The 23915-nt window shown below is 39.7% G+C and overlaps 1 protein-coding gene and 1 long non-coding RNA gene across 2 annotated transcripts in view; both read left to right on the top strand.

Annotated features, from left to right (window-relative positions):
* tnrc6c2 (trinucleotide repeat containing adaptor 6C2) overlaps positions 1–14144 on the top strand; it is a 66400-nt gene extending 52256 nt beyond the window's left edge. The window contains exons 13-22 of the mRNA XM_056246172.1: positions 5812–5931; positions 6131–6214; positions 6385–6628; positions 7062–7226; positions 7850–8038; positions 8214–8363; positions 10700–10936; positions 11140–11213; positions 12853–12992; positions 13240–14144. Coding sequence (XP_056102147.1) covers positions 5812–5931; positions 6131–6214; positions 6385–6628; positions 7062–7226; positions 7850–8038; positions 8214–8363; positions 10700–10936; positions 11140–11213; positions 12853–12992; positions 13240–13621 — 1785 coding nt within the window. The 3' untranslated portion in view covers positions 13622–14144. The remainder of the gene's footprint in view (positions 1–5811; positions 5932–6130; positions 6215–6384; positions 6629–7061; positions 7227–7849; positions 8039–8213; positions 8364–10699; positions 10937–11139; positions 11214–12852; positions 12993–13239) is intronic.
* A 4397-nt stretch (positions 14145–18541) lies between these two features.
* Positions 18542–19939, top strand: LOC130081212 (uncharacterized). Its single transcript, XR_008806705.1, has 2 exons — positions 18542–19613; positions 19699–19939. It is a non-coding gene; the product is annotated as an uncharacterized LOC130081212 (long non-coding RNA).
* The last annotated feature ends 3976 nt before the right edge of the window (positions 19940–23915 follow it).

Raw genomic sequence — 23915 nt, 5'->3', positions numbered from 1 at the left:
GCGCCTGCGTCAGACTGTTGCTGGCTGGACTGGATTTACAGTGAGTTACTAAAATTGCGATAATCAAACACGGTTTTAATGATAATTAAATTTTAAACGATAATACTAACCGTCAGTACATTTTATCGTGGTTTATCGTGAAACCGGTAATCGTCCCATCCCTACTTGCTATCTTACTGATGTTCTAGGAAAACGTCTCTGGCTACCTGTGTAACTCTGAATAGGGAACGAGACGCTGTGTAGCGATGGCGCAATGGGAAGTGCCCTAGGGCAGTGCTGATTGTCTGAACCCATATAGAATCACGCCAATTCATTGGCTGATGGCGCGGGCACCTCCTCAGCGGAGCTACGTCTTTCACTCTTAATACAGTGAACACGCCAAACTCAACCAGGACAAAAGCGACCAGTTCATTCGGAAAGAACCAGGGGCCGCATCCAAATCTAGGTTTTAAAACTTGATAAAAGTGTACGGAGAGGACCAACCTGCCGCCACACAAATATCCTCCAAAGGAACTCCAAAAAGAGCCTGGGAAGACACGATACTCCTAGTAGAGTGAGCCCTAACACCCAGAGGTGAAGGGAGCTTCCGCACCTCATAAGCCAAAGAAATTGTGCCTCTCACCCAATGAGAGATTCTGTGCTTAGATGCGGCGAGCCCTCTGCGGCTGGCCCCAAAGCATGCAAACAACTGAGACGACTTGCGCCACTGGCCAGAGTGGTCCACATACACTTTTAAAGCCTGGAGAGGACAGAAAGAATGAAACGCAACCATTTGAGAGCGAAAGGACGTGGACAAAACTTCGGGGACACAAACAGGCCTGGGTCACAGAAACTCGGAGCAAACTCCATGCAAGGCTGGAGCAAACTCCATGCAAGGCTCCAGAAAGAGCCTGCAGATCCCACACACACTTGAGAGAGGCTAATGCTAACAAGAGTGCCACCTTGAGCATCAGAATCCGGTCAGGAGCTGACTCTAAAGGTTCGAAAGGGTGTTCCAATAACCCCTCCAAAACAACCGATAAATCCCAGGTGGGGACACTAACAGGATGTGCAGGCCTCAAGTGTCTAACTCCACACAAAAACGAAGACACCAGATGGTGTCAACCTAAGGGGGATCTTGTCTGACTCGACGGGCGGTGATAGCCACGACGTAAACCCTCAAAGTAGTTGTAGCTTCTCCGGCCACAAACTTATCCTGTAATTAACTAATCCTTAATTACAGCACTGAACCAACCAGGCAGCTGACTAGATTCACTGCACGAGTCGACTCAAAGACCTTCCAAATACAGCTGTCTAGTAGAAGGAGCACAAGCTTTATCAATGGTCTCCTGAACATTAGCAGGAAGACCAGAAGCCATTAGCGACCACCCCTTATTGGCCACACCCACAGCCTCCATATCTCGGGTCGAGGATGCCAAATCCTGCTCTGTACCTGAGACAACATCTTTCCTGTTTGGAATTTCCCACAGGGACCCCTCCACCAGGGAGCTCAGCTCCGAAAACCTCGTCTGAGATGGCCAGAATGGGGCTACCAATAGGAGACAAATTCTGCACTCCCTCACCCTGCAAAGGACTGCAGGGATCAACTTGACCGGAGGGGATGCATATAGTCTCAAATCCGGCCATGGATGAGCAAAGCCATCTATCCCCAGAGGTATCGGATAAGACAGGGAGAACCACAGAGGACAGGAGCGCTGGGGCGAGAGAGGGAGAAACCGACTTGCTCACTCTTCATAGCCTCAAGCTCAACATCCGATCCCCAGGCCACGGATTCATGACGAGCCATAGCCGCTTCATTGGTCACAGAGCGACGGGGGAGAGCAGATGAATCCTTTTCAAAGCAAGCAAGCCTCCTGCGCAGAGTTTTAAGCTTAAAATTCTCTCAAAACTTGAAGCACCATAAATAGCCTTGCGTGCATTTGACAGGCCGAGGCATTTCACACACTTACCGTGCGGGTCGTCACTTGCAATGAAGCGAGAGCACGGTGGCTTGCAACGATGCAGATCCATTGTGCTGCACAGAGAGGAGAACGAAGCAAGTTCCACTATATGCTGTCACTGAAGCACATAAAGAGAATATCCAATCAAACAATGCCTAACTAGCAATGGCCAGATAAACCGCTTCTTCTGAAGAAGAAAATCTGAGGACCAGATGGCGCGTTCACTGTATTAAGAGTGAATGACGTACTGTAGCGCCGCTGAGGACGCAACCGCGCCATCAGCCAATAAATTGGCATGATTCTATATGGGTTCAAACAATCAGCACCGCCCAAGGGCATTTTCCATTGCGTCATCGCTATGCAGCGTTGAGTGAACCTATGAAGGAGAACAGCACTCTTTAGTAGGGGTGGGGGAAAAAATCTATACAGCATAGTATCGCGATATTTTCTGTGGCAATACTGTATCGATGCACGGGCGGGTAATTTATTATTTAAATTACACATGAGAATTTAACTTTGGTAGTAGAATGCTAAAAATCAATTGCTCATTCAGTCCACTAGATGGTGCTGTTTGTTTTCTTGTGAGGTCAGCGGGGTGACTGTCGGGTTGCAGGAGGACGTAGATAAAATAAACATGGTAGCATCAGAGAAAGAAATCAGAAATGCACCGTCTGCGTTTAAATCAAGTGTATAGACTTTCTTCTGATTTTTTAACAAAGAGGGGACAACTGAGATGGATATGAAACATGGGATTTGCAAGGAGTGTCGAATGAAAATAAAATACTCTGGGCTCATCTCAGGGCTCATCTCACACGCCACCATCCAGAGTTAGCGTTAGCCGAGGACGCTAATGCTAAACCAGCTCAGCCGAAAAATCAACCAACACTGGACACACTTAGCTTGACAAAGCTACCTCCCAATTCAGAGTGAGCAAAGAAAATAACTCAAGCCATCGCCTACTTCATGTTCAAAGACCTGTGCCCATACAACGTTGTGGAAAATGAAGGCTTTTGTCACTTGCTTAAGACACTGGTACAGACACGGATACAGCAGTACCCAAGCTCTACAAAGAAGGAAAACTTCAAGTTCAGGAAAGTTTAAAAACGGCAGAACGTGTTGCAATGACTTGTGATGCATGGACCTCACGGGCAGTGGATTCCGATGTGACCATTATCTCACAGAAGACTGGCAACTGCGGTCTTACGTTCTCCAAACTAGAGCAGGGGCTAACATGGTTCACCTCCTGCAAAATGCAGGACGGGAATGGGGGATTTCAGACAAAAACCTGGTGGTTGTCACCAACAATGCTTCTAATATGACCGTCGCCGTTCAGTTAGCGGGACACCTCCACGTGAAGTGTTTCGCGCACACACTAAATCTGGCGTCGCATGGGGCGTTAAATCTGCCAACAGTGGCCAGGCTCATGGGGGAGAGTACGGCGAATAACCGGCTTTTTCAACAGAAGCACAGTGGCAAACCACGCTTTGGAGAAAAAACAGAAAATGTTACAGCTCCCAACCCATAAACTGAAGACTAATGTCAGCACGAGATGGAACAGTGCTTATGAAATGCTACTGCGGTTTCTTGAACAGCAACCTGCTATTTGTGCCGCGCTGTTGTCTCCTGAAGTAAGAAAGAGTAGCACAGATGTCTTCACATTGAATGAGGCTGAAATTGGGAATGCTGAAGAAATTGTGCGTGCATTGAAGTCGATGCAAGTGGCGACCACTTTGATGTCTGAGGAAAAGAATCCTACTCTCTCACTCGTAGCACCGCTGCTCGCACAGTTGTTGCATGACACACAGGACACCATTGGTGACACAGCGCTGATCAGAGACGTCAAACAAAGCATCAGTCAAGATCTTAAAAAGAGATATGCCAGTGCAGCAGAGAAGAACACCCTCTACACAGCATCATCCCTGGACCCCCGGTTTAAAACCCTGCCATTCCTGTCCTTGGAGGAGAGACAGGAAACCTTTGCCAGAGTGGTTCCAGAGGCTGTAACACTTCAGGTAATCAAACATTTAAATAATAGAAGCATTACATACATTTTAACCCACGTGTCATTGCTCTGCTTATATTGTAGTCATATTAGTAAAGATAAAAAATAAAGACAAATTAACTCTAAATTACTAAAGAGAAATAACATTTACTGCATATTTATCTAAACATGCAATACATATTTATTCACACTCATTGTGTGTGTGTGTGTGTATTCTACAGGAAGAAATTAGGCAGCAGACTATCTCTGAGCCAGAAGTCCAGGAGCATCAGGAGGAACCTGGCTACACTAAAGAGGATACCGGACCCCCTGTCATTCCAGCCAAGATGAGGAAGTCATGTGGGCTAACAGACTTACTTGGTCAGACTTATGGTGATGTTGGAGCCCCACAAAAATCATTATCTGCCATAGCCGAGGAGGAAGTGAAAAGATACCAGGAGGTCACACCACTGGCCCTCACAGAAGATCCACTAAGCTGGTGGAAATCACATGAGCGAGTCTATCCTTTCCTGGCCAAGCTGGCAAAAAGATACCTTTGTATCCCAGGGACTAGCGTCTCAGCTGAAAGAGTCTTCTCGACGGCCGGAGACATCGTCACAGCACAAAGGAGCACTCTAAGCTCAGAGCATGTGGATCAGCTCCTCTTTCTGAGCAAAAATGCTGACATTTCTTCACTGTCCAAATGTTTTTGAACTCTTTTTAGGACCAAGGTTGGCAGCAAACTGTAGCACATTTTGTTTACTTAAAGAGTACATGTTTTATTTATTTAATTTAAATGTAACATTTTATTTTAATGTAAGACTACATGTTTTTTTTTTTATTTAAATTCAACAGTTATTGCTTTACTAATTCCCTAGTGGCTGAAGGGTCTGCACACCTTTTTCTTGTACAAGTTGCATTGTTAAAAATACCTGTAGTAACACAGCAGTGCATACCTGTTTGTATTACAGTCTAGTCCACCTTAAATGCAAACAGTTCAGTTTGCCAGGTGTATGCAACATTTATCACAGTTTCATGTGTTTGTTAGTTAGTTGGCTTGATAATCACATTTTGTGGCAATAAAATTGATGTGACATGAACAAACAGATGTTGACAAAGTTTTCCTTTGCGGACATAATTTGAAGTTGGAAAAAGGTAATAAATTGCAATATATTGCAGAATATCGCAATATGTTTAAAATCGCAATAATATCGTATCGTGACCTAAGTATCGGGATAATATCGTATCGTGGTGCCTCTGGTGATTCCCACCCCTACTCTTTAGCATGTTTGATATCACGGTTTCTTAAGTTATAAATGTTATAAATATAACAAGAGCTCATACAGGGGAATTTTTGGTCTCCATGTCTTGAATTTTGGGGGCATTTTTATTAATTTTGGATTTTAGGGTTAGAGTTGGGATTAGCATTTTTGCCCAAACCCCGTTAATTTCCGACCCTGGCCTACATGTCTATTTATTATTATTAATATTATTATTATGCAAAATACAAAAAAAGATATTTAAAATGTATATTATGCATTATGAATGTTCATGGTACAAGGCAATTTTTAAATTGAATGTCACTCTATTGGTTACTCTTGGAGGTATATCATTGATGTAAAGTGAATTAGCAATATTTAAGATTTTGGAGGTCTCTAATAAAAGCAAATTTTGTGACATTGACCAAAAGGTCAGATTTCCTTCCATTGAAACATACAAGATTGTACTGTTACATTCTCAAAACATGCTGGATAACATAGATCGTCAGGTTGTGCACACACCTGTGTTTCTTCCATTATTATTATTGTTATGTTATTATTATTATTATTATTATATATTTTAGTTTAATTTCAAATGTGGGTTTTGTTTATTTTTTATTTTTTTCAATAGGTTCAAGCACAGCTCTTACAGTTTGCGGCAAAAAACATTGGACTGAATCCTGCACTTTTAACCTCACCAATAAATCCTCAACAAATGACCCTGCTGTACCAACTACAACAACTGCAGGTGGTGAGTCACACAATTCACTCTCTTGCTCTGCTGTTTCTACCCACTGGCCTGTCTGCAGGGAGTGAGATTATACTGCTTTCTGAGTAAATAATAACCACATCTGCCTTCTGTACACTATTTCTCTTTCTTTTTCTTTCTTTTTCTCTATTTCTCTGTATGTTCCTCTTTCTCACCTTTTGTCTTTTTCTCTCTCTGTCAGGCATATCAGCGTTTGCAGATTCAGCAGCAAATGATGCAGGCTCAGCGTAATGTCTCTGGTCCCATCAAACAACAAGAGCAGCAAGTATGACACAATCACACAAATAAAAAAATAAAAAAATGGGGGATATTTTTTAGTTACCATGATTATAGTCCTGAAATATTAGTAAGTGCTTATCTTTTGATGACTATGACAAGTAATTATTAATTTCCATATACAGTGGAAATGATTATCTCTGTCGTTCTCTCACGCAGGTTGCACGTACAATCACAAACATGCAGCAGCAGATCCAGCAGCACCAGCGTCAGCTGGCCCAGACTCTGCTTATGAAACAGCAGCAGCCTCCTCCTTCCTCTCACATCGGCCTGCACCCAAACCTTGGCAAGGCAAGCCTGGACACCTTCATGGGTCACCCTCAGAATTCAGGCCTCTCCGTGTCTGACCTGCAGACCAAAGATCAGCAGTCTTCTCCAAACTCCTTCAGCCCTTATACACTCTGTAAGAGAACAAGCCACATATGGACAAATGCCTGCATGGTTATGCTTGCTGTGTGTTTTTAACACTATTTTACAGTGTCCATGTTATACATGTTACATATACTTAGTAAAGTAATAACAATAAATTATGCATAATTACAAACAACTAACACTGAACCAAACCACTTCCCTATAGTAAGGATATGTTGTTAATTAATATTTCTTAGTAAATTATTGTATAATTACACTGTAACAAGGACTCCTAAAATTTAAATTGTAAACTCTTTTTGAATAGTAGATTCTGATAGTTGATAGTTCTTTGTCGTAATAACAGCATTGTTTGTAATTGTTTTTATTCTTTTTTTTCTTTGTGTGTGTTTGTGTGTGAATGTGCGTGTGTGCTTGTGTGTGAAAAAAAGTGCATTAATCTGTTGTCTCTCTGTCACCCCCTGTAGCTGGTTTGACCCCGAACATGAATGTAAACTGTATGGAGGGGGGAGGTCTATCTCTGAAAGACCCTCCTCAGCCTCAATCCCGACTCTCACAATGGACTCATTCAAACTCCATAGATTCCATGACGGTTAGCGCTCAGCACATGGAGGCAAACCTCAATAAACATGGTATTAGTTGTTTCACTACTCCAAACATATTATGGGCTTGATTTTGTTAGTTTTTTAATCTAATCTAAAATGTCAAGACAATCATTTGCTAACCTCTAGGTCTAACATCCTTTTAAAGACATTTACTTCCACAAACAACATTCCACCCAATGAAAGCACAGCAATATCTTTAATCAAACATCAAACTCCAGACACTGAGTCACACTTCTGTCCCTGAGATTTGTGCATTTCAAAAGGACAGACCAAACTGCCTGTCAAGTTAAGTGCTTGCAGACATTCCAGAGTTATTTTTGCTCTGAGTCAGCAGGGCCTTTTTAAAATATTATCCTTCCTTGGCATTGATTCTCAGTAAAACTTGCCTGAACTGTAAGTCCAGCCAAACCGCAGGAGTTTACTGGAGTGAGTTCAGCCGAGGACAAAAGCTCAAGCCTGTAATCTTGAATCTTATTATTCAGATCGTGTCTTTTGAAAATGGAAAATGTTTAGAGAGGCAAAATAGCAGTTCAAATATTGGGCATCAAAGTATATTTCTGAGTATGGGTTGCTTAGTCTCTGAATATTTTATTACTTGAGGTTTTTGGTTAGAACTTTTTGTGATTAAAGAGACTGTTCTTTTATTTCAGGTCCAATCTCTGCTGCTCAGTCCCATATGCCTGTCGGAAAGAGCGCCATGGAAGATTCTTTCAGCCCATACAATCTGATGTCAAGATCTGAATCCCCCACCAGCACCTTGGTGTCTCCTGATAGCTGGACACAGGGCAAAAGTCCCAATGAGAAAATCTCTAGTGGCTCCAATATCAACTGGCCTCCAGGTGAGCTTCAGTGGCATATTATAATTTAAAAACAATGTTATTGTTATTGATCACAGAGATTATAGGCACTGAGTCTTGAGTAAATTGTTATAGAATATTGTAATTATCATCAATATGCAGCCGGACTGTATTTACCAGATTCAGTGAAACCCAATTTGTCCTTGCTTTCTCTCAGAATTCTGCCCTGGAGTGCCATGGAAAGGTCTGCAGAACATTGACCCTGAGAATGACCCCAACATGACCCCAGGAAGTGTTCCAAATGGCCCCACCATCAACACCAACATACAAGATGTGAATCGCTACCTGTTACGTGACAGGACTGGAGGTGAGGGATGATTGATAGCATATGACATAAGATATGACAGAGAATGTTAAATGGTAAATCAATGTTGAACTCTTTTGCTTTTTAATTAAAGTTATAACAAAATTCAGTATATTAAGGAGCATTACATAGTAAATGAATTTCACTGTTTCTGCCCCCTTTTGCTGTCCACTTGGGACAAACGCCCATAATAGCCTTGTCCCCATCTCAGAGTGGGACTCTGTCATCCTCGAGTGAGTGGTCGGTCAGCCCCTATAATTCATTTGGTCCGTCCTCTCAGAACGAGAGGGATGCTGACAACTCAGGTACAGCCCTAAACCCTAAACGGCACACCCCTCAAATCCTAGACCTGCTTACATTTTTTTGAACCCCGTCTTACACCTGGAGAGGTCCCTCACAAAGTGTTCTCCTAAAACCCACATTCTCCCTTGTTCTATTATACTTTTACTGTTTTAAATGTTGTTAATGGCCAGAGACACTAAAGAAGTGTCTTCTGCTCACCAGGACTGCATTTTTATGTAATCAAAAATATAGCAAACTGTACTATTGTAAAATAGTAGTGCAAATAAAAATTAAAATATTTAAAATGTTATTTATTCCTGTGATGGCAAAGCTGAATTTTCAGCAACCATTACTCAGTATTCAGTGTCACATGATCCTTTGAATATCTTTCTAATATGTGATGATATTTGGTGTTCAAGAAACAACTCTCAATTATCAATGTTGAAAACAGTTGTGCTGACTTCTGAAGGATCAAAGAATCATGACTGCTAAAAATTTAGCTTTGTGATCAAAGTAATAAATTACATGTTAAAATATATTTAATTGTTATATCCTCCCCTATTCTAGGGGTAAATAGAGAACGACGAACAACATGGATACACTTTGAAGCTAGAATAACTTTTTTTTTTAAGCAGAGGCTCTGTTCTTTCTTTTGATATATTGCATACAGTATACACTCACCTAAAGGATTATTAGGAACACCTGTTCAATTTCTCATTAATGCAATTATCTAATCAACCAATCACATGGCAGATGCTTCAATGCATTTAGGGGTGTGGTCCTGGTCAAGACAATCTCCTGAACTCCAAACTGAATGTCAGAATGGGAAAGAAAGGTGATTTAAGCAATTTTGAGCGTGGTATGGTTGTTGGTGCCAGACGGGCCGGTCTGAGTATTTCACAATCTGCTCAGTTACTGGGATTTTCACACACAACCATTTCTAGGGTTTACAAAGAATGGTGTGAAAAGGGAAAAACATCCAGTATGCGGCAGTCCTGTGGGCGAAAATGCCTTGTTGATGCTAGACGTCAGAGGAGAATGGGCCGACTGATTCAAGCTGATAGAAGAGCAACTTTGACTGAAATAACCACTCATTACAACCGAGGTATGCAACAAAGCATTTGTGAAGCCACAACACGCACAACCTTGAGGCGGATGGGCTACAACAGCAGAAGACCCCACCGGGTACCACTCATCTCCACTACAAATAGGAAAAAGAGGCTACAATTTGCAAGAGCTCACCAAAATTGGACAGTTGAAGACTGGAAAAATGTTGCCTGGTCTGATGAGTCTCGATTTCTGTTGAGACTTTCAGATGGTAGAGTCAGAATTTGGCGTAAACAGAATGAGAACATGGATCCATCATGCCTTGTTACCACTGTGCAGGCTGGTGGTGGTGGTGTAATGGTGTGGGGGATGTTTTCTTGGCACACTTTAGGCCCCTTAGTGCCAATTGGGCATCGTTTAAATGCCACGGCCTACCTGAGCATTATTTTTGACCATGTCCATCCCTTTATGGCCACCATGTACCCATCCTCTGATGGCTACTTCCAGCAGGATAATGCACCATATCACAAAGCTCGAATCATTTCAAATTGGTTCCTTGAACATGACAATGAGTTCACTGTACTAAACTGGCCCCCACAGTCACCAGATCTCAAACCAATAGAGCATCTTTGGGATGTGGTGGAACGGGAGCTTCGTGCCCTGGATGTGCATCCCACAAATCTCCATCAACTGCAAGATGCTATCCTATCAATATGGGCCAACATTTCTAAAGAATGCTTTCAGCACCTTGTTGAATCAATGTTACGTAGAATTAAGGCAGTTCTGAAGGCGAAAGGGGGTCAAACACAGTATTAGTATGGTGTTCCTAATAATCCTTCAGGTGAGTGTATATTGTTCAGATATTCATACAACAAAATATTCTGGGGGCCATGAAGGTTTTGCAAAAACAAAACGCTGGTGGGGAGAGGTAAAGGCAGTGATGGATGGTGACTATAGCTGCTGCTTTTATTAATTTGTCTCTCTCTTTCTTCCTCTTCTCCGTTTTCCAGGTAAACTCTTGGAAATGAAGTCTACCTGGTCCCCTGGACCCATCTCCCACACACAGGCGTCTTTATCTCATGAGTTATGGAAGGTTTCCCCAGGGACACGTAACACCAGTGCTCCCTCTCGCCCCCCTCCAGGCCTTACGAACACCAGGCCTGAATCCCAGAACACCAGAAACTCCTCCACCTGGGGAGGAAACTCCCTTGGCCTCAGCCAGGGTTGGACCAGCTCTTACTCCTCAGGTAAATCCTCAGTCCACCAGTGTGGGACAAAATAGAAAAATCAGTTACTTATGAGGTGCCTCTGTAGTGTGGTCTGAACAGTCACCCCCCAACTGTATGAAGTAGTGTGTTTAGAGTTGCAAATAGGCAGAAATCAAGAATTTAGTGGAAAATATGATCAGCTGCAATGTGTTTTCCAGACTAATCTTTTCTTTTTTTTATAGAAGGGGGAACTTGGAGCACTGACAGTCCCAACAGAGGAAGCAGCTGGTTGGTGCTCAGAAACCTCACTCCTCAGGTGCATAAACCACACACTTTTTAATACTGTAAAAACTAGTAGATTCATTCAGATATCATACTAGTTTTTACAGTACATCATACTCGTTTTTTATCATATTACATGAAATTTCAGAACTGCAACTTTTTATGTAACACATTTTCTGATTTATTTTCTGGGTTTTTTTTTTTTTTTTTTTTTGCATCTTTGAAATACAGTCTTTACCAGTCGATCTACGAACGCCGATCCAAGCCTGCTGTTCGCGCTCACCTTATCACAACTTATAGCTTGTTCACATTCTCACCAGCGCACTTGGATCGGCGTTCGTAGATCGACTGGTAAAGACTGTATTTCAAAGATGGCTCCTGTCTGTATACGCGAAGTTGACTGTATGTTTAAAATATCTTCTTATTAAACTGTCTGGACACTGACAAAGTTCTCAATGCTTCGGTTTGAAGGTAGGGACCCTCATTATGCTACCGTGTTAGTGTGGGGCTATTTTGAGCCTTGTTAGTGGTATTAACAAGCTATTTTTATTTGTCATTACACTATGCCCAATATACTAGCGTTATACTAGCTTTATAGGCTAAACTGTTTTTAGAGATAAAACTATTTACATTCGATAATCATGAAAACAAATCTCAGATAACGGTTGACTAGGTAACAATGTGTAATTAGACCAAAGGTTCATTTTGCGCCGGAGTTCTCCTTTAACATTTAAAAACCACTCCCATTATACATATCTAAATGTATTATTTATACTATTTTATGTTTATTTTAAGCTTCATGTTGCACTGCACTAGTTTATAATACTTCTATGTAAAGGTGCACTAGACAGATATTTTTGACTACCGCAATATGTCTTGCTGGACTTTTTATCATCTCTCACATATGTACCACATTTTAAGATAATGTTTTAAGTTAACAGAAGCTTTGACTTGCAGTGCACCTCATCAATGCGAGTATCGAAACATTGAGCCAATTAGAAGTAGCTGTGGGCAGGCATATCATGAGCTTGTGTTTACAGTTCTCATTTGTCTGCAATATGTAAAAAAAGAGTTGCTTAGCTCTAGTCAGGACACTTTTCCAAATCTGCTCTTTGGCTATTTCTGTTATTAAAGGCTGTAATACACTACATGAGTTTTGTCAGGATTTTTGGCCCGATTTGCAGTCTGGAGGTCAGAACCAGTCTGCTGATATTGGGAAGTCAGAGTTGAGAAATTTCAACTCTGTAAAATCGCATTATGTATGATGGACAGAGACTATGAAAACAGCTTCGACTATGAATCCATCCAGCCTGAGAATATCAAACATATTTTGAGCTGATTTTAGAACACATATTGTTTTTATTTGTCATTCACCTCCTTGCAACAAGGCTCATGGTTTCTCCGCGAGTTTGTTGTGTTCGGTTTGTTGTGGTAGTGTGTAATCCTCAATTGCTTAGTGTATGACCTGATCATATTTTAAAAGTTGTGTTGCGTATTCCAGGCGTTTGCAAAGAAATTCTTTATAAAAGCACATTTAAAAAAAATGCATTCTGTGCTGCACATTTCATTTATGTTTTTAAATGCAAGAACACATTCTGTCTGACAGGCCATTTAAATTGCACTTGCATATGAATAACACCAAATGTAATAACATATCTATGTGTGTGCATCAGATTGACGGCTCCACCCTACGGACTCTGTGCATGCAGCACGGCCCTCTCATTACCTTCCATCTGAACCTGACGCAGGGCAATGCTGTCGTTCGTTACAACTCCAAGGAGGAGACCGCCAAAGCCCAGAAATCCCTGCACATGTAAGACTTAAGGCTCTACTACTTCATACTCCATAGAATGCTCCAGAACAGCTTTCATTTAGGATTAACAGTGTTAGCCGTACATTTCTTCATTTTTTTCCTAAATTCAAATACAACAGTTTTCCTACATCTACCCTCTAGATAAGTGTGTATAACTACGTCTTTCTCTCTTCAAACTGATTTTATGTTTTATCCATCAAGAAATCTATTTAATACTTGAATCCATTCCAACTATTTTTCTGCCAAGGTGTGTGCTGGGTAACACTACCATCCTGGCAGAGTTTGCCGGTGAGGACGATGTGAACCGCTTCTTTGCACAGGGCCAGTCCCTTACCCCCACCACTAGCTGGCAGGCCAGCAAAGCACCAGGCTCCAATCAATCCCGGCTGGGCAACACTGCAGCCAGCCACCCCACAGGCCTCTGGAGCGGGGGTGGAGGAGGTACCAAGACAGTCTGCAGTACCGGGAACAGTAGCAGCAGAAACGGTGGCGACATGCTTTGGGGCGGTGTGCCGCAGTACTCCAGTTTATGGGCTCCCCCAAACGGAGACGATGCCAGGGTAATCGGCAGCCCCATCCCAATTAACACCTTGCTCCCGGGAGACCTGCTGAGTGGAGAGAGCATGTAGGATGTATCGGACATCATAAACCGACAGTCAAAAGAAGTACTGGATCAAAACCCAAGCAAATCAATGTGGCGATAATCACTTTTTGTGGAGCTGTAATGGAGGTTTAGTGTGAGACGAAGCTGCAAACCTCCAACTGCTGTTTATTTGTCCTCTGATTTTTACGTCATACTGTTTGTTGTATTCGTGCATCTTGTTCTTGGTGTGCAAAGACCTTGAGAAGCCAGAATCAATAGAAGCAAGAAGCCTTTTGATGCTTTTTTTATTTCCAAAGGTTGTTTTTGCTCAAAAGTGTTGTTCAGGAGAAGCCATCAACGAGGCAGCCATCTGAAAGTGACCCAGGCACAGTGAGACCTCATGATACCTTTCCCTATAACAGCACTGTTCTGATGATTGGAATGATCCTGGTACTTTTTTGGTTTTAAACTTTGCATCTTTTCTTCAGATCTTCTTATATTAGCCGTAAGTGCTCTCTCTCCAGGTCCTCCTTAAAAACTTTTATTTTGTAAAACCAACAAAAAATAAATACTTTGTAACTTGCACAGTTCTGTTTCTGAGCCAGCGAATAGGCCAGAGCAAATGAGAAGAACACTCTTAGCAGTGGCCTGTCATCATGACTAATCGCCAATGATATTTTTTCTTTAATTCTTTTAGTTTTACAAAAGGGAGCTGCACTGCTCTATGATTTCTATTTACTCATGCCAGTTTTTTTTGTATGGTTAAAAAAAAAATTTGCGGAATTTTAAGCTTTGATTTAGATCAATGAATGTCAGAGTGTCTGCTGGAACTTGACCAAGCATCTGTGTGCGAGTACATAACCACTGTTAAAAACACTCTCAGTGGAGGCTTTTTAATTATACCTAATGGACATCAGTGCTGAATCAATCAAAAGGTATTCAGTTACTGTGTGGTCATCATTTTTATTGAGATACAACAGAGAGAAGAAACTCAATTCTGATGCATTGTGCAATAGAAGCCAGAGACCCTTTCTTCCGTCCACACTGAAGCTTACTGAAACTTAAGACTGCTTTTTTTTTTTCTTCTTGAAGACTTCTGAAGAATTTAACCTTTGGACTAATTTTCCCACAGCCTCTGTCTGTTTGTCTGGCTTGCTGGCTGTTTGGTATTTGTGTGGAAAGGAGAAACTGTTAATTGTGTTTGACGTCACTCCATGCGGTTTAAAACTGCATGTGTGGGATCTTACAGTCTCCCGGCCACTTCTTCACCAAACAGAAACGGAATCCAGAGCGGAGACACATGGCACAGGAGTCAGGCACAATACCAAATACAATGTGTTTCTCTTAATGCAGTACAGAATAAGAGATCCTTGCATTTGGTACAAACATAAAAAGACATCTACGTTTTCTAAGTCTCTTCTCAAAGGGGTATTATCATAGCACTTATTACAAGAGTGATGCTCCTTCTGTGAAGCCAATAAATCAGATAATGGAGCATATAGTAAAAAACATTTTTTTTTAAAAAAACTTCTTATGGCAACTTTTGGCTTTTTTTTTTCTTTCTTTCTTTTTTTTGGTACCAATGGTATTCAAAAAAGCTTGTTTGTCATCCATCTCTGGCCTAGAAGCTTGAGTCCAGAAAAAAACATTTCAGAATGAAGGGAAGAACAAACTACAATCAAACGAAACTTGCAATGTATGTTTTTTTGTCTTTACTTTTTTTTCCTCCTCTCTATCAAAGTGAATGTCATTGTTACTCTGAAATAGTCAAAAGTCTTTACCCTGTCTGGAGAAGGTACCTCGATTGGATTTGAAAAGGAGGTGGTGTGCTAGTGCCTCGACGTGGAAACTGATCAGAGGACGTTCAATTCTCCTTAGCAACTCTCTTTGTGCACTCCGTACAATGGAATGCAGGATAGTAATGATGTCATGATATGGATGTTGGCGGCATCATTCATCATTGGCGTACTTGTAGTAGTACTTAGGTACGGATCTTCAAATGTCCTCCCGTTCCCACTCTGGATGACATCACACCTCTCATGCATTCTTCCCCACACCGTCCCTCACGTAGTCTTGCATGATCTTTTTTTTTTTTCGCTGGAATTTGAGACTGAATGGAATTGCCAGTGCTGTGTAATATGTTTTTTCACTTTCATGCAGTGATCTTTAACTGCCTGCAGTGCTCATATGCAGATACCTGTCCTGTGTAATGAATGCAAAAAAAAGATCGATGATGTGGGCCATATTTGTTTATTTCATGTCAAAAGTCATTTGGTTTTGTTGTTAACAGTGTTCTTAGGTCATTTAGAATTGTGTATGTGTGTGTGCTTGACCTCACCCTGGGTGTCCCACCTCTAACTCAGCTGCTAACATCCTCTCTCTCCTGTGTGGCCTCGGTTAAGCCAACCATGTTATCGAGACAAGCCGCCCGTACTTGAAAAGCCCTGTCCGAGCAGTGTTTCTATGGACAGACTCTTTCTGCCACTGGCTCTATAACTACAGCACATGGGATGCTGTCACTATGCAAAGTTAGAGAAGATGGGCACGTAATGTCCGCCCTGTGCCAATCTGTGGCTTTGAAAGGAAGTTGAAAATATCTTGCAGTCCTCCCGTAATACTTTCTTACACACTCGAGGCCATTGTAATCCTAGTAAATTTAGGATGTTGTCTGACACTAAGCCTAATTCTGCTGAATTTGATCAATCTCATTTAAGTACAATCTCAGGGCATGACAAGAAGAACTAAATTTATGTTTAGTGAAAGTTGATAGTTTTGAAGATTTATCGTCTGTAAGGGGTTTTACACACTAAATGATGTGTAAAAGCTTACGAAGTGTACATTAAAAGAAACGCAAGAGGATATTTATCAGTGGGGCAATAAAATTAGGAGGCTGGCTAGTTTGGGTCTTCTCAATCCTTCTGAACAGGGACTGCTGCAGAGCCATCAGTTCGTTTATACAGTAAATGGGACCTGTGTATCTTACCTCTCTGCTGCTCGTTGTTGAATTCCCCTCATGGTCTCATGTGCCAATGTATACATAAATATGTACAGTACACTGTGGCATCTCTGACTTCACATTTGAAATTCCAATGTTGTTTTGTTGTAAAGCACTTCTGTTTGGAGGCACTTTGACGATTCTTGTGTGTTTGAGGTGGGATTGGGTTTAAAAGGGGTTGAGGGTATGCGTCATATATATTTGTCACCTCATGCTGATTATTGGTGATAATCTTGTTGCTGTCATTGGAAGAATCCTTTATAACAAGCAAGAACTTTAACAGCATTGGGGATTATGGTGTGCCAATGGCGTACAGATAATGAGTAATCCCTGGTACTTTTTTTGAATACCAAAAATGAAATAGCATTTTAGTATCTAAAAAAAAAAAAAAAAAAAAAAAGTTTGACAGAAACACGTAAACAATGATGAAAAAAAAAGATCTATAACATTTAAAAATGCACTTCTTGCTGATATTATCTCCTGTTTGCTGGTCAGGTTCTGAAGGTTGGCGGCAAGCTGGAGTGCCTTTTGTGTATGCTGTATTAACTGTTTGTTTGTAAAATTGTGCCCTGCCTGGACTGTACATTTCCATCTCAGTCTCAGTTCATTTCGGGCCTTTATGCTGTATAAACCTTTTATCTTCTTTTTTTTTGGGGGGGGGGGGGGGGGGGACATTTCAACAGATGTCTTAAGATGCTAAAGTTGATCATTGACTTTTTTTTCTATTTCTGGGAGCTGGGAGATGGAGGGTGGGGGGGATCACTGTTGCCTGTGTGTAACTGCCTTGTTCCAAACTCAGTCGCAGCTGACTGACAGTGAACCACAATGTGGCTGTAATTCCAAACAGTCAAAAATCACAGGAAGTCTCTGGTGACACCAGCATAGGTAGACTATGACTACAGTTAAACATTATCATGTTCATTATGAAGAAAAAATGCTATCAGATCTCTGAATCCTTCTCTTTTAAAACTACTGGGTAAAATACAATTTGAAATAAGCAATAGACCTTGATCCTTACGGTGAGTCATCTGAGAGAAAGAAAAAAAAGGGTGATCAATGATCTGAACCAAACAGTCTTATTGAAGTTGCATGTTGGTTTAAATGAAATGACACAGGACGTACATGCAGTATTTGTGTATACCTTCAATCGTTGTGTTGAAACCCATGATTCTAAACAATGTTTATGTCTCTAGGCAAAGAATGAAAAATCATAAACATATCAAAAGAAATATCTTCACTAATACTTGAATTAAAGCGCGCCAATTGCAAAATGTGAATTTATTTTTTCTTAAATCTTTGTTTGGGACTGACACTTTTAAGGTATTTGATAACATGCTCAAAAGGTTGAACATTCTTCATGAGAGAAAAAAAGCTGTTGAAAAATGTTGATTTTAGTATGAAGGAGTGTGTTTGAATGGTTCTGTATGTGAAATCTCTAATCACTGCTTCTCGTCACGTAGCGACTGCCTGCAATTATGATCCATTTAGTGTTGTACCGTCTCCGTTATTTGTGTGTGCGTGTTTAAAAAAAATGTTCCAACATGGTTACTATCTAGCGTTGCACTGATTGTCTTTTTTTTCCTTGCTCAACTATACAAAAAAAAGAAAAGAAAACACCACAGGGGAGATGACGACAATTCATGTGTTAATGTTTACTCAAGGACTTAATGGATTTATTTTCATCTTAAAATATTAAAAACCTGTAAAATTGTATCCTCATAGTGGCTTTTATTGTGGAATATTTCCCACAAGAGTTATGATTTTGGAGTTAAGAGGTTTGCATCATTTCAGTTGCGTTATTTGAAAAGAATACTATAATAATGAAAAAAAGAAGATAATAAAACTAAACTTTGGCCATAATGAGAAAGTTAGTAGAGAAGCAGTAACATTCATGAACAGTAAAGATAAACAGATGCGAGTTAGTGACATTCTGACTCATTTCAAAAGGTGCCTATATCTCTTCCATTCTTTTCAAATCTACCTGCCGTTTACAAATGATAGAATTTTCAGAAATTTCAAAAACAAACAAAAAAAAAAAGTAAAGGAATTTACTACAAGAATGCAAGAAAACAGACTACGATTACAATCACATCTTTCATCAAATAAATAAAATAGAAAAATAAGAAAAAAAAACTTTTTAAATGAAGACGTATGCTACTTGCTGAACTCTGGGATTGTTTCAGTGTTGCGTTGAATTTTTTATGAATTACATTATTGTTCTTGTTGGTTGAACTTACGCCAAAATGTCTTTACATTTTCGTTTCTGTAAAAGCAACATAATTATGTCATTGTCTTGCACACTGACAATGGACTTGGATATTTTCTCAGGAAGATTAGAGGTCCAGAGTTCCAGTTTCACTGTTATGATGTTGATTATCATGAGAAATTAACAAATCATTTTATGAAAAGAGGACAAAAGATGTTGATAGAAATCCAGCTCGAAGCACTGAAGGTTATGGATTTAAAAAAATGTCTTTTTGAATTTTAATTCGTAGCAGACACACATTTACCAAATATTAGATTTGTAATGAACCTATGCGTTATATTTCTTGAAGTGGAGTGCTTTCCATTTAAAATGTTTGTATCTATCGCTTTACGTAATACGTACCAATACAGTTTTGTTTATTGGTTAGGTTGTGGAAAGACCTAGCACTGTTTGATTTGACCTTGCTTGATGTTTCTCAACGAGGTCCAGTAAAAGATATTGATATTCCATCCTCTTGTCTTTTCTTGTTTTAGAAATTAAGTAGAGGCCTGTATCCAAAGGCCTGATAATTGTAGATCAACACATAGAACTTGAACTCCTACCATTTTCTTACTAGTTTTTAGAGTGTGGGTTGAAAATACTCCATCTAGGTTTAAGGCTAAATGATGAGGAATTAAAATGTTGTGAAAGGATTAAGAATCTATGCACAGAGGTTTGAGGGGATAGTATGTCCGGTCATGCTATTCTCACAAGGATCTTTTTGGTGGGGTGGGGGGTTCATACGCTTGTTACAAGTTTTCTTTGTACGAGTTCTGATTTGAATGAGCAGATTTTATTGTGTCATCACCATGCTCTGTGTCTCTCAACCAAGGAGCATCATCAACCAAGCACTGTGGGTTTATGCCAATCTTGGACATTCTAGTGTTTAAAAGGAATGATGGGTTGTGCAGGGTTTTGTGAGAGGGAATTTAATTGTTTCTCTTTATTGTTCAGATATTAAGAACATGACTGTACTGAGATTTAACAATGTTGCTGGCTTTTAAATGTGTTTTCCTTACCCTTAATAGAATGTGATCGTTGAGGACTTGCACCGAAAAAGTCTTTCCATGTGGTATGGAGATTATTTCAGCCTATATTAATAAACAGCATTTTTTTCTCTTAAACTGTGTTCATGTTTTATTTATGCTGTGGGCTACTATTTCATGTACACTCCATTTAGTTAACATTTGAGTAGAATTTTCGACCAGCATATAAACCTGTAAGAGGTTTATATGCTGGTCGATATGGCAGTTATGCTGACTCAAACTCAGTCAAACTTATACTGACATCTAGCGGTATATGTCCAATTTTATTGCTGGTTTGAAATGTGAGATTGGCAAGCAGGTTTTTATATATTTTATTATTTAAATTAGATGCTGTACTTGAATGACCAAAAAATAGATGCCTTTTTGACTTGCCTTGACTGGGACTTTGTTAGCAGTCAGATATGATTAATCTATTCTGTGGGAAAAGGGTACTGAGATAAAGCATGCCGTTTTTAAGATGTTTTTGTGTAAAAAAAATGTAATGGGCAAAATATTACTAAGGGTAAATACTGAGGATAAATTATGTAGCTGAAAGGCACATGCAAAAGCTAACATGTGCTTCAGCCTTTGATTATTGTGGTTCGGTTTTGCATTGCCTTAGGCGTAGAACTTTTGCAAAATTAGTATCATGTTAACTCTACCTGAACCTACTGCTAAGGGACAGGAATACAGACTACATAATGAAACTCTAGTATTGTCTTTCTACAATCTCTTAATAACAATTGAAAATATATTGGTGTAAATTGCTTTAAAGCTGCAGTCCATAACTTTTTTGGGTTAAAAATTATCCAAAATAATTTTTTGAGCAAGTACATAACCAGCCAGTGTTAAAAACTATCTGCTTGCCTTAGCTCGATTCAAAAAGGTAAGCACATGTAATATGCAAAAACATGTAATAATGTTTTTCATTCCAATGGTACTGGTGGATTTCTGTGGGAAATTTGAGCATGGCTTTGCGTCATTACGTCACATCTGAACACATAAAGAAGGTGTCTCGGTTAGTAGGCTATATTGCGTGTGAGGATGTTGGAGGTGGAGATTTATATCCTTTTCTCACAGCACTTGATATAATTAAACTTATCAATTTGATGGCGGATCCAGAAAGGTTCAAATGACAATCACCAGTGACAACTGGAGATTCACCCGTTGTAAAATGCAAAAGTCTTCAGAGTAGCTAGAGAAAAAAAGAGACTGCAACCGGGCCCATGCGAAAACAAGGATAAATATCGGAAGGGCTTTTGAAAGGTGGCGTGAACTCCGTGTTTTGAAGGGGTTCAAAACGGAGACGGCTTTTTTTTCTGCTGGACAGGTAAGACATTTCAATGGTTCAATTATGTAACAGTAGCACACTTGTTTGCTTAATTCATGGGTGATTCTTCAATTGGGGGCTATTTTGCCATCTTACATTTTGATGAATGAAATCTGGTTGAATTTTGTTGGAATTATGTCAAGGCAATGTTTACATGCTTTGATGTAAAGATATAATAATGGCCACGACTGAGCTTAAATATAATTTGAGTATTTTATATCTATTTGCCAACTGGCACTGAAAAACGTCATTCCCATCACAACATCAAAAAGTCTCATAATGCAAAGAATGTATCAAGGAGATCATTTAAACTCATTCATCTTGCAAACATTGTTAACCTTCAACAATACATATAAAAAACAAAATGTTTCCATTCTGCGAATTCCATATATTTTCTTGTTCTTACCATCAAAATGTGTTTTCCTGTATTCATCAAAGCACACTTTTGTTTAATTTCTGTAAAATTAATTTTAGATGTTTTTTCTTTGAATAGGTGGATGAGTATTTCATTAGGCTTTTCATGTAGCACCTCAAGATTGAACATAAAACAGATTTAAAGGTATGTTTGCTGTAAATTAAGCAACGTGGTGGTAATGACATACTGTTCTGGTAATGACATAGTGTTTTGGTAATGACAAATGAAAAGTGTACTGATACATAAATCAAATTTAAAGGCTTAAATAATGACTTCTGGTGAGTGTTGTTGAAAGAAATGGACAGATGTAAGGAGATTGACAGGGTTGTGCAACCACAGAAACCGAAAATTCTCGGGACAGCAGCATGTGTCCAAATTGTAATCTTGTTCTATTTCATTAGAAATGATCTTGAAACGGGGCTTGTGTAAAATACCGAACTTGTCCTTTAACTTTCTTACGACCTCTTCTGCAAGGAGTTTCACGATTTTCATTTTCACTGTTCTGACCCTGTTGCACTGGAGATGTTGGGGGGTGTTTGAAGCTACATAGTGTTGTACTTCCTGTCGAATTTTGTCATTGGCTCTTTGATTGTTTTGGTTAACTCTCCATTGTTTGCGTTTCTGTTAGAGATGCACCGATTGATCGGCTGGTGACTGGAATTGGCCGATTTTCGATTGGCCATGATCGGCGATGACATTTTATGCCGGTCAAATACACTCGGGCGCCGCATGATTAATATCGAGCAACATCAGCATCACACGTGCACACGGAACGCACATGTTGGAAACCTCGTGAATTACGGCCGTTTCACACCGCAAACGTGAGCAGCGCGTATTATTTCAAGCGTGCATGTTAATCAATGAGTGCATTCACACCGGGAGTGGGAGCCGCGCGTGAGCAGCGGTGAAGCACGGGTTTCGGTGCAGAGTCTATTTTTGCTGCACTGCTCACGCTCAATTAAAGTGAAAGCACACTTTTGATGGACAAAATAAATATGATTTCACACAAAAGTGCCCAAAATGCACAGAATTTGCACGTCTGGTGTGTTTTAACAAGAACTGGAGTATTTGTCAGAAAAGAAAATGAATTTTCTTTTTGAAATTAACACTTTTTTTGTTGGAAATTGGATGTGAAAAGAAGGAAATGGTTCTTCCATAACACTGCACTTTAGATTCACTGCACATTTTTAGAGGAGTAATTTATATAGTCCTATTTTATAGTGATTACTGTTCAAAAATATTCTATGCAAAATGTAAAATGTTCTACTAAAGAAAAGAGAGAAAATAAATATTTGTGTGTGCTGTAAAGTGATTAGAAAAAATGAAATCGTAATCGGCTAAAAATTGGTATCGGCAGGTCAAACTCTGAAAAATCGGAATCGGCCTAGAAAATTGTAATCGGCCCATCTCTAGTTTCTGCCTTTGCTCCCGTTTTGAAAGTTGTGAGATTAGCTTTCCTGTTTCTTTTCTTCTTTTGTATCTTTCCTTTTCTCTGTCAATGTACTGCTGATATTTTACAGGATCTTCCTTCAATTTTTTTCTATAATCTCTAGACCTTTCAGTTGATTTCTTGGGAGCCATTCTGGTTAAAAAATAAGACAAAAAATAGTTTTAGGAAGTAAGGCATCTCACTTAAGTTTCATTGTAAAATCACACTATTATGCTTCTTTAACTTAATTTATAAACACATAATATGATATAGATAGTGACACAGAACATGTCATTACCACCATCACTTGTCATTACCATCACAACAAGTTGTGTGTTGGTAATGACGTGTTGCGGTAATGACATTTTTCATTTTTTTCAGGAAAAAAGATGCTAGGTCATGGTTTTGCTAACATTACTCAACAGCTAGTACAAAAAGACCTTTAAATACACATAAATCATTGTGAATATATATATATATTTATCAAAATATTGCTGCTACAGCATTTATGGTAATGACGCTGAATAAGTCTACTCCATGATCAGAAGGAATTCATGATTAAATTACTTACTTTTTCAGACATCAAATTTCACTGTTCTTTCATGGCTGACATGTGCTCCCCTGCTAGTCTTTATTTCCATGGTTATGGCATAAACAAGTCTTACCCTCAAAAATATCCTTGTTGTAATCATAGACTGTCGCGGTAATGACAGTATTGTTGTGGACAATACTAAATTGTTAAAAATATTCACAAATTGCACAGATATGAACCCAAATTATGCATCAAGTGCCTTTTTAAGTTACTGTTTAAACATATATTGTGATTTTTTAATTAACTGATAACATTTGATCACATTTTCAGAGCAGATAAGTTTTAAAGTCTGGGTTGGGGACAAGGCCT

The sequence above is a fragment of the Rhinichthys klamathensis genome, unplaced genomic scaffold (assembly GCF_029890125.1).
Source record: "Rhinichthys klamathensis goyatoka isolate OS25496 unplaced genomic scaffold, OSU_Roscu_1.1 h1tg000036l_1, whole genome shotgun sequence".
NCBI classification, from domain to species: Eukaryota; Metazoa; Chordata; class Actinopteri; order Cypriniformes; family Leuciscidae; genus Rhinichthys; species Rhinichthys klamathensis.
This window is presented reverse-complemented; position numbering and strand designations above follow the sequence as displayed.